This window comes from Corvus moneduloides, chromosome 2 (assembly GCF_009650955.1).
Source record: "Corvus moneduloides isolate bCorMon1 chromosome 2, bCorMon1.pri, whole genome shotgun sequence".
Taxonomy (NCBI): domain Eukaryota; kingdom Metazoa; phylum Chordata; class Aves; order Passeriformes; family Corvidae; genus Corvus; species Corvus moneduloides.
The window spans coordinates 117,458,068-117,469,594 of NC_045477.1; the positions used below are offsets into that span (position 1 = coordinate 117,458,068).

At 37.0% G+C, this 11,527-nt stretch overlaps 1 protein-coding gene across 20 annotated transcripts in view; it reads left to right on the plus strand.

Moving 5' to 3' along the window:
* KDM6A (lysine demethylase 6A) overlaps nucleotides 1-11,527 on the plus strand; it is a 151,929-nt gene that overhangs the window by 102,203 nt on the left and 38,199 nt on the right. For 10 of the 20 annotated variants that reach the window (XR_004238548.1, XR_004238549.1, XR_004238558.1 and 7 more), the window contains 8 exons: nucleotides 1,338-1,464; nucleotides 4,016-4,114; nucleotides 4,483-4,702; nucleotides 5,266-5,400; nucleotides 5,842-5,997; nucleotides 6,664-6,759; nucleotides 8,664-8,768; nucleotides 9,370-9,765. Coding sequence is in view for 7 of the 20 variants with exons in the window: in XM_032100976.1 (XP_031956867.1) it covers nucleotides 1,338-1,464; nucleotides 4,016-4,114; nucleotides 4,483-4,702; nucleotides 5,266-5,400; nucleotides 5,842-5,997; nucleotides 6,664-6,759; nucleotides 8,664-8,768; nucleotides 9,370-9,765 (1,334 nt within the window). In the remaining 13 variants the exon portion in view is untranslated. The remainder of the gene's footprint in view (nucleotides 1-1,337; nucleotides 1,465-4,015; nucleotides 4,115-4,482; nucleotides 4,703-5,265; nucleotides 5,401-5,841; nucleotides 5,998-6,663; nucleotides 6,760-8,663; nucleotides 8,769-9,369; nucleotides 9,766-11,527) is intronic. The other 10 variants (XR_004238554.1, XR_004238555.1, XM_032100979.1 and 7 more) reach the window with 3 other exon arrangements.

The window sequence follows — 11,527 nt, forward strand, 5'->3', positions numbered from 1 at the left end:
AGAGTGAGGTACAGCTGCAGATGCTCATCAGTTCAGTCCTCAGTCTTGCCTGTCTGTAGTTAGACTTTATCAAAAAACACAGATTTTGTGTGCTGGAAATTTAAGCTCACAGAGGTTTTAAATGGACAGGCAGTGCAGGTATGTGCACAACTCTGTCAGTAACCAAACTTTATACAAACCTTGGGTATTTTACGAAATTGGTGTCATCGTGTTCCACAAGGGGCTGTGTATGGGTGGGACACTCTAAACACACAGGGACAGTCCTTTGTCACATCTTATATTTTACAAATGTTTTCTGAAAAGCAGTGGCTTGTTGATACAAATACATGGCTACTGAGCAAACAGCAAGACATTGCTGAGCACTGTGGTATGCAGTGATTTCAGCCAGCCAGCTGCTGGCCACAAAAGATTTCCTCGTTTGTACTCATCTTATGAACAGCTGTGAGATGGTTTTGTGGCTGCTTGAAGGAATTCATATGAGCATAGAGGCAGATGAGGAGCAGCTGGAGAAGGTGATGAAGGTGCTTTGTTTGAAGTGGTAACCAAGCCTTGCATCACTGCTAGAGCAAAGATGCATTTTAATAGCATGTAAAATATTATTGGGGAAGATGGGTTGTGGGAGGCCTTTAAAGTGGGGATGAATAATTTGTCTAATGTAATGAAAGAAGAAAAGGCATTTGAAAGAATATGACGTGTGGTTAGATTAATTTGTTATGTAGATGAGAGGTGATTGCATTTGTCAAGGTGAATGGAAAGTACATTGTATTAGTGAAGAGGAAATGACAATGTAAGAAAGATTTGAGTGGAGATGCAAAAATTCTCAGTCCAAATGTAGATATGGGACAAATACAAGGATTTAGAAGAAAAGGAGTGAACAACATAATCTGTAGATGTTGTACATGTTTTATACATACATACACACGCACACACATATATAAAAACCATAATTGCTATGTGTGACAGGGAGAATGGTGGTATTTTCCACAATGTCAGGGAAGGGGTCTGTGTTCAGAGGAGGAAAGAGTTAACATTCACTTTTATAGCAGAAGGTTGAGTAATTCGTAATTGTGCTACTAATCTCTTAGAAAATTGTTTAAACCCAAAAAAGTGCTTTGAAAGTACGTGAAAGTATTTTTAACTTTGGGTCTTTTTTGGCCTGTAATTTTAGTATAGAACTTCAGAAGTTTTTAAAATTTCATAATGTTATATATAAGTGGTTTTATTGCTTAATGTTCTTATTTTTAAAGAGACAACCAATGCTACAAAGTGCTGCTGTGCCAGAGTATTAAATGGTCTTGGGGAATTTCACTTCTCCCATTTGTGGATTCTTTTTGTAGGCTGGATGCATCACACCGTGGATCAGCTTGGGGACAAGGCAACCAAGGAAAGCTATGCTATACAGTATCTCCAGAAATCTCTAGAAGCAGATCCAAATTCTGGTCAATCCTGGTATTTCCTTGGAAGGTGAGAAATTTGTAGACACTGTAACTATATTTGTAAATTATTTTGAGGTTACTCACTATTGTGAGTATCTTACACTGGTTTTGTTCTTAATCCTTTCAGAGGAAAAATGAAGGGAAAGTTTGTATATATCTACTGAAGTCTTAAGTTTTCTGGGGAGTGTGTAAAAATATAAGGTGCTAACGTATTTGGGATGAATATAGATTGGAAGTTGAAATGAAGTATGTTACCCAAGTGGCTCTGCTTTTATTGTAGTTATTATTCAGTCTACACTTTTACAGTAATCTGAATATATTCTGCCTGGTTTTACCTGTTTCTCCTCCTCCATCTTCTGTTCTCTCCCTCTTTTTTGTAAATCCTCTGTGAATGTTGTTACTTTTCTTTATAACTTCTTCGTAATTCTTTCTCTCTGTATTATCTCAGAATCTCCCTCTAATCTCAGTTTTTGCACTAAAATACAAATATTTTCCTAGGCCGACATCCATTTTTAAAGGACACACATGGGAATGTATAGCTCAGGCTGATAAATTCATGTGCTTAAGTGTTTAGTTAATTTTGCAGCCTTTGACAATATTTTTTACTTTAAAAATAACATTTCCAGATGTAAATTGTACAAATTTGATCAGCTTTTCTGGTGTCCTTTTTAAGAAGATCGAGTACTTTACTTAAACCAGCAGTAACTATTGAAATACTCGGGTTTGGAGAAAGCTTGGAGGGCATTCTGTTGAGGAATACATTTAAAAAGAATGAGGCAAAAATAAAATGAATATCCTAACCTCAGTGTGTTCCAGCTGACATTCTTGGGGATTCTGGTCACATACAGCTGGAACCTATTTTTGATTCTGTCATGCTAATTATATTTCTCCAGCTGTTCCTGTAAAACAGGGATCTTCATCCAGCCGGCACCAGAACCGAGTGTGCGAGGCAGAGGGTTAGGGCAAGTGTGGAGGGAAAAGGGAAAATGAGCCAGGGATCATCTTGTGCATCTTACCTTCCACTGGGCTGAAATGCTGTTTTTTCTTCAGTAGTCACATTCCAGGTGCCTTGAGCAAATGGAGTTCTCAGGCAGGACAGAGCTGGGGCTCCTCGCAATGTGCAGCTGCTGTGCTCTGCTCTCAGGTGGTCCGGATGAAGCCAAGGACCCTGCAGACAAGGGGCAGAAATGCAGGAAATGGGGTGGAGAATTTAGTGGGAGCATCTCTTGTGTTTTACAGGGAGGGCTAGAGCAAATACGTTGCTGTGCCCCATTTCTCCAGTCCATACACTGGCAGGAGAAGAGGAGAAGAACAGGGTTATGGGGTTGTGTATTCACTCTTTTTTCCCTCCTCAAGTATTCCCTTGTGCTGTTCCTTCCTCTGCTGGTTGTCCAAACCAGACAGCAAGTTGGTTAAAGCTGTCTTTCAAAAATATACTGCCACCAACCTCCTCTCCCACTGGAAAAGTCGCATCTCCCAAAGTTTTGAGGGGGCCTAATGTTAGTGCTACCCTAATGAGAGGCTTTATGTGTGTGATACACAGGCAGAGTGAAACATGTCTGTTGGACATCAGGTTAGATTGTCATTAAAACAATCTCCTGAAACTCTGTATTCAGACTTAATGGATGCTTTTAGGCAAAGTAATACTATATTTTATTGTATTCCTTTCCTAGTGTGCCTCAAAATACTTGAAAGTGTAGCACGTTTGACAGACCTTTGCCTGTACTGTTCTGCTTGTTTTTTATTATTTAGAAGAATAAATTTTCTTTTGTTATTTATGTGTTTTGAAAGTTGTCAGGTCTTTTTCCAACAAGGAAACTTGTTACAAACAATACAAGACACAGTTATTGTTGGTTAAACTAGTAAATATATTTAGATGGATATTTGATCTTGGTTTTATTTGGAGCTTTTAATTTTAAAACTGTAGGTATTACTCCCTTTGGTATAATTGTAATTCTCTTTAATGCCAGAATACCTTAGAATTTGTGCATGAAAAATACTGAAGTGAGACATTATAAAAAAACACAGAATCACATGATTTTTTTTACAAAATTTGGTGCTCTAGATATGCAGTACAAGTAACAGTTTTGTTCATTACTCAAGTATGACTGAGATGGAGGAAAGGCACATAAAAAGCCTCCCAGGCAGTCAGGAACCATCCTGATTGAGTTGGTCCATATCTCTCCATAATTCTGTCTTGAAGAGCATTAAGTTTTATAACCATTTGTTTGATGAAATGGGTAACTCAATTGTTTTGCTGTAATGCTATCTGTTGATAGATACTGTTTTTATTGACTGATAAGGTATCACAAGTGAAAGAAATGCAAGTCTTTCAAATGTGGTATGGCTGTTTCCCTTACAAATGTAGTAATCCAGGGTTTAAGTATCTTTGGTGTGCTTAAATAAATAATTAGTAATACAAGTTAAGATGTTTGAGTCTGCTTATGACCGGCATTCAGAAACAGCAAATGTTGAGTGTGTATTTGCATGTCTTAACATTTATCAGATCAGTCTTGGTAAGCCATGCTCAATGATTACCTTCTATAAATACTACCAAAGTTCTTTTTTTCTTCTCCCAGGTGCTATTCAAGTATTGGGAAAGTTCAGGATGCCTTTATATCTTATAGGCAATCTATTGATAAATCAGAAGCAAGTGCAGATACATGGTGTTCAATAGGGTAAGAATGATACAGGGTAATGCAATGATATAATTCCATGCTAATATGTATAAATAAAGAATATCAGCTTTTAAACTCCTTTGTTAACTCAGAGGGACTGTAAAATTTTTTTCATTTATACCTCCATGTTTTCAGACTTGTCCGATTTGAAGTTTAAATAATGAATTTATATTTACTTTCTCAATTTTTTAAAATACTGAATATGTTACGTACGTGAATTTTGCATGTTAAACTTTTATACATTTCTTTTTATTACTGTGGTTTATACAATGCCAGTGTTTATTAAGGGGTTGGGGGAGGGGATGTGTATATTTGCTTGTGTCTTGACTTTGTTATTAATTCTCAACTTCACTAATCTTTCTATTCAGTGTGCTGTACCAACAGCAAAATCAGCCTATGGATGCTTTACAGGCCTATATCTGTGCTGTACAATTGGACCATGGCCATGCTGCAGCCTGGATGGACCTAGGCACACTCTATGAGTCCTGCAACCAGCCTCAGGATGCCATTAAATGCTACTTAAATGCAACTAGGAGCAAAAATTGTAGTAATACCTCTGCACTTGCAGCACGGATAAAGTATTTACAGGTAAAACTAACATTTTAAGCAGCGGGAAATACTCTTCAAACACACTGCAGAGGGGAGGGGAGAAGTCACACACGAGTTTAACTTGCAGTTGTTTGTGGTGTGTATAACCTGTTTTCATGTGTACTGTAAGCATATCATAGCCTGTAATATTTTATTTCTTCATTTTTTAAGTGGAACTTAATTCCTTATAAACCCTATTTTGCACATTTAATCAAAGCATACTGTTTTACATCATTTTGCTTTTTTCTTTGTATTTGTCTACATTTTTAAGTTCTCATAACATATAGTGAGAATACGCAACACACTATCTTTCACTCTTGTTTGCAATTTCAGAAAAAAGGAATTATGAGACCTCTGAATCCAGAGCTCATCTTTGTTCTGATTCTCACAAAGGTTTATATTCTGGTTACCCTCTTTATACCTAGCACCTTTCTAAACCCCAAAATTTTAAATCTATCCTCTCTTTAAGACATAATTAGCTACAGCATTTAGGAAGATTTCATGGACTTGCTCTTACTAAAGTAGGCTTGTGTTAAATTTGCTTTTTACATAATTTTTCCTAGGCTCAGTTGTGTAACCTTCCACAAGGTAGTCTACAGAATAAAACTAAATTACTTCCTAGTATTGAGGAGGCATGGAGCCTACCAATCCCCGCAGAGCTTACCTCCAGGCAGGGTGCCATGAACACAGCACAGCAGGTGAGAAGTTGGGTTATGTTCTGCAGGTGCCCAGCTTTAAGGGTTCTTTACAATCGGTAGTGGTCAAGCTTATTTTATTGAGCACAGGATTGGCTTTTATTAAAAGAAGCCTTTGATTTATTTGCAGAGGGATATTAGATCAAGGAGCTCCCTGTAATGTGGGAGAAATATGGGGGTACCAATTTAGAACCTTTGTGGATTTTCATTATTTTAAAAGATTTCATCTTAAATAGAAATGCTGCAGTGGTTTAATAATCCCGTGAAAGGTACACATTCCTCCATTGATGACCATATGGAAACTGATTTTTCAGTTATTGAGATCAGCTTCAGAAAATCTACTCGGCCCTTTTAATATATGTGGGCTGTTAAAATTATAAAATTGAAAGGAAAGCATTAAGAATATATAGAACCATATTTTTGTCTTCCTTCTGTGATTCTTAGGCTTGTAAACCTCATCATCCAAATACTGAACCTGTACTAGGCCTCACTCAAACACCAATTTCACAGCAATCCTTGCCACTACACATGATTCCTTCTAGCCAAGTAGATGACCTGACCAGTCCTGCCAAGAGGAAAAGAACATCTAGTCCAACAAAGGTATATATTCCAATGAACTAGAGCCCCTACCAAAATTATATGGAAATATGCATTGAAATGATGCAGCAGGCACAGAATTTGTGCTGTAAATTTTAATCCTTTGGCATCAAGGTGGGGAATGTTTTTAGAAATTTTAAAAAACATTTTTCAGTGATAATGTTTAATCAGATTCCAGCTCAGACAGGAGGTGCATAAGGGCAGTGCAGGTTGGTGGCACTGTACTGCAGTTGTAGTTGTGTCAGTGAAGAAGTACAGTTGTTGTAGTCTGATGATTGAGAGGGAGACAATCATGTCATCCTGTCTATTGCCTTTGCTTATATTTAGAATTCAAGTGTTTCATCATCATGTAATAGTGTTATAGTAGATAAAGTATTCAGTTTTAAAAGTAGCATACATTTAAGTTAATTGCATAATTTGATTTGCTTGTTTCTCCTTATGGTATTAGGTATCATTAACTTTTTCCTCAGACTACTCTGATACTATTGGGAATGGTAGAATGAGATTTGGTATATTTTAGTACATTCTTACTATTATATTATATGTTCTTATATTATTATTCTTGAAACAATGACTAGTTCTTACATGAATAAGATGAAATCTAGATAGTAAAAGAAATTTTGTTGGCCCTTTGATAGTCACAGATTTTAATGTAACGTTTTCTCTCAGAATACTTCAGATGTTTGGAGCAGTGGCCATACAGTGTCACATCCTCCTGTACAGCAACAAATTCATTCTTGGTGTTTGACACCACAGAAATTACAGGTAGGTATGGGAGATCTTGAGAAGCTCTGTTATATTTTTTATTCCTTTCCTTCTTCCTTTTAAGAAAATAAATCTGGGACATGTTCTAGTTTCACATTCCTGAAATTCAGTGTAAAATACTACCAAATAATTCCCAGGGTGTATTTCAAGTTCTTCTAATATTTATGGCCTCTCTATGTGAGATAGTAAACTAAATGATCTCCAACAGAAATGGAACACTTACATTGTATGAATTTTATAATTTATAAAGCAAGAACATACAGTAATATTTTTTCTTACGACGTTTTAAAGACAGATATGCAAATTGTCACACTCGTGTGCAAAGTGAGTTTTGTGACTTGCTGTAATGTGGGGGATATTGAAAGAGGTGTAGAAGTATTGTAATACCATCTCTTCCTCTGAGGTAGCTTCTCATATCGAATTGCATAAACAAACAAGTACATTCTACAAAATGATTACTCCAATGAAATCTGCTGCTGCTTTTTTGTACTTTATGTCACCTAATACAATTATATGAAATGCTAGATTTTAGTTTGGAAATCTTGTTTCAGGTGGTTTTTTTGGGGAAGTTTTGTTGTCTCTTCAGTTTGTTAGGGCATGCAGTGAGCTTCAGCAGGAATTCCATATATTGAAAATCAGGCCCTGCTGGAAACTTTTACCCATGCATTCCACATACTGCTTTGGATGCAAAGAGAAATAGGAGGGAGCACAGTGCAGAGGCAGAAGGCATTCTCATTAACTGAGCAGTGTTCCCCTCAGTTCCAATATAGTTCTTCAGCTGTTTCTCTGTCTGAACAATATTGGCTTTATTATACTGTATAATTTTCCCTCCCTGGCTCCCCACCCCTTTGGTCCTTCCTCAGTCATTCTTCCGTACTGCTCTCTCTCTCTCCCCCTCAGCATTCTCATTATTTCTCTGTGCTTATTTTATATTTTACTACTTTTTCCTCTTTTCAGTCTCACCTTTTTCCAGATCTAACTTCCTCCTCTAAGCAGAACCTTAGTAGGCCTCTCTTGAGTACAGTAGACTGGATGTGCTGGCAGTAGCTTGTCAAGGTTCCAGCATATATAAATAGGAGAGCCAAAAATGTGTGATGCAAGAGGAGAGTGAATAAAAAAGACTGTTGCATCTTCAAAGTTGGCCTTTCAAAATTGGCAGCTCAAAGGCTGGATGGATATAACATGTTATATATACATGCATATACATGTGTGTATATATATTATTCATTGCACTCCCCTCCAGAGGGAATTCAGTGGAAGGTACTGTTAATCCAGGGATTTTGGCATGAACCATCTTCATCTGCTTTTTAAGTCATACCACTTCACAGCAGCAGACTTATTGGTAGAATGATGTGGGGTGCTGAGTATTTTAAAATGAATACAGAGATCAGATTTTTGGTAATAGTTACCTCGGTTTATCAGTTGAAAATGCGGTCAATATCGTAACTCTGTAATTAAATCATTCCATTTTCAGGGTTTTTTCTGTATTTTCAGGAGAAGTTTCCATGTGTGTCTACAGGTTTAATTCACTTTCTGGTGAACAGTATTAATAAAAAATCAGCACAGTACAAAAAGGTTAAAATCTACGTAATTATGATAAGGATTCTATCTAATCATACTTAAATGTAGTTTTCTTTTATGGTACCAGCACACTTAATTTTAGTGTGGCAGTAATAATTACACTCTCAAACAATTTACAGAGTCTCTTTAGTTTTAGTAACTAGTAATAAGGTTTGTTTGCAAGAGAGTGTATGGAAAGATGTTTGAGTCTTCAGCAGAAATCTTGATTATTTTCAGCTTTACAAGTCTTATCTTCATGGATACTTTTTAGTATTTTATGCAAGGAAGTTATTAAAAAGCCCATGCAATTTTAATGATTATGAACCACACTGCTGTTTTTTTAGCACTTGGAACAGCTGCGTGCAAACCGAAATAATCTAAATCCAGCACAGAAACTTATGCTGGAACAGCTGGAGAGTCAGTTTGTCTTGATGCAGCAACACCAGCAGGTGAGAACAAAAATATTTTTCTTATCTACAACACTCTTGTCAGTAATGGAGTCTGTTGTGTTTCTAGAATTCTAAAGAATTTCTGTTGTGTAGAGTTCACATGCCCTTTGCTGCGTTACGTTAATTCATTTTTTTTGGATAAAGGATAGTTGTGGATTAGTTGTTGAAATGTAATGAGTTCAGTTGTGTTTTATTATAGGGCAGCTGGTTAATGTAAAAGTTTTCAAGCCACACTTTCAAAGTAAAGTGAGTGGACACATCTACAAGCAGTCTTGCTTGAAAATACTTGGCTGTAATAAATAGTATTTCAGCTTTTCTCTCGTTCTGTCATTGTTCACTTCTCTCTCCCTGTCTGTCCAGCATCAGCAGTAAAACACTCAAACTGAAGGGCCAAGAAAAAAAAGTGTGCTGATAGCTTTACTTAAAATTTACTCAGTATTTTTATGAGCCAGTCATCTTGGTTCTCAAAAGCAACTGTGAAGATCTTAAAATGAGGATAAAATTGGAACTGACCAGTGCAATAAAGTACACAAACCTTGTATGATCCTTCTTTTCTCAGTTCCACAGCCAATGTTGTTGTGCTTTGTTCATGTTCCATTAGATGAGACAAACAGGAGTTGCACAGGTACGATCTACTGGAATTCCTAACGGGCCAACAGCTGATTCATCACTGCCTACAAACTCTGTCTCTGGCCAGCAGCCGCAGGTTGCTCTGACCAGAGTGCCTAATGTCGCTCAGCGTGGAATCCGTCCCGCCTGCCCCGGGCAGCCTATGGCTAATGGACCCTTTCCAGCAGGCCCCATTCCCTGCAGCACAGCAAGAACGCTGGGTAGTACAGACACTATTTTGATAGGCAATAATCACATAACAGAAAGTGGAAGTAATGGAAACGTGCCTTACCTGCAGCGAAACGCACTCTCTCTACCTCATAACCGCACAAACCTGACCAGCAGCGCAGAGGAGCCGTGGAAAAACCAACTATCCAACTCCACTCAGGTACAGCTTCAGTTTGCTCATAGAGTGCACTCAGGAGCCTTCCTGGGCAAGTCACTGTTGGAAGGCTCTCATTTGTAAAAGCACATTTTCCCTAGAGTTGATAGCATAGATTCAAATAAAACATAGGTTAAACCTGCATGGTACTTAATATTGTTAAAAATCTGTGTGTTAGGTGAACTCCTTTCAGGATAAAGGAAATGATCATAAATCAAAGAGGGCAGTTCCATAGTGCTCAGCTGCCTAACTTCACAGAAAAGTTTTTTAAAAAGGAATACTTGTACATCTTTTTGTTGCTTCTTTAATGTGAAACGTTGTGATTTTGTTTTTCATGTAGGAGGAATGTGCATATTTCATGGGAAACTGAATGTTGTAGTTATTTTTGACATTACATTGTTGCCATGATGTAATCATTACCATATCTTGTTTCCATGTGATCTTTAAAATTAATATCTAGCACTCAGCACCACAGTGTTACTTCCAGAAAAATATTATAATGCCAGTAAGAATCCATAGGGATTAAAGTGTGTGAAGGTGTTTCGTGTATGTGTTAGAACTTGAAGATGGAGCTTTTTTTTCAATTCCAGCCTGAATGTCTTTCTTCCAAGACAAACCTTGTGGATGTAATGAAGAGTTCTATAGGAAAATACCATAATGGTTTAATTCACTTTTATCAGATGGGTTATACAGTTGATACAATACTGTTTTCTTCCTCAAAACTGCGAGCATTTCTTGTTTAATTAATATTGCATGTTACTTTAATGCTGAAGAATTGTCAGTGGGCTTACATACACAGATACTTAACTGCACATACACTGCAACAAAGGCTGAGATAACACTGGAAAATCTTGTGTAAAACATGATTATTCAAAACTAAAACAGTGTTACAATTTTCAGAAGTTTCCTCTAAATAAGCAGTACCGTTTTGAAACATGGCAGGGGGATGTGCAGCCTGTGCACCTCACTGCCTCTTGCTTAAATTAGAATTCACTTTTGTATTTTCTCTGTATGAAAGAAGTTGTGCACTGTTGTGCTATTGTCCATAAAGTGGGCAAGTAATAAATGGCAGTAGGAGCTGGCTCTTTTTCATGGATATGATGTTTCTGGAAAGCCAAGGAAAGCTTGTTGGTGCCATTTCTTGTGCCTGTTGCATCAAGGTTTCAGCAGAGTTTCCGAGTCTGTAACATTCTCCACAGGTACCAAATGAACTCTTGATTTAAAGAACTATTTGTCAGTAATTAAGCTCCATAGAGGAATTAAGAAATCACGTATACAGGTGTGACATGCGTAATGCAGTTTGTAATTAACAAAAACATTTTGCTTATAATAGGTGTAGCAGCCGTTCTAAAAGACAAGTGAAAACCAGACTAGGAGGAAACTTCATCACCATTGGGATCCTCCAAACTGGATCCTTTCCAAAATAAAATCTCAGTTACAAGTAAATATAAAAATGGATTCTTTTCAACAATTTTCTTTTGCATTGGCTCATGGCTAAGGAGTCATTTAAACATGCAAAAATGTAATTGTAGGTTTGGGAGTTTGTAATGAAATGTTTAACTCAGTAGTTGTTACCCTGAAATCAGCTATGTAAGCATCAGCTTTGCAGTCATTAATATATACCATTTAGGAAATTGAGCTCTTTGCATGCTAAAATTGATTTGTGCTATTAATGTCAAGACTTAGGTTTTCTGTGAGGTTATGTTTCAGTTGTGTCCAGTTAATGATCAATGGCAACATTTCTTTAAAATACTTCTGTCAGATATTA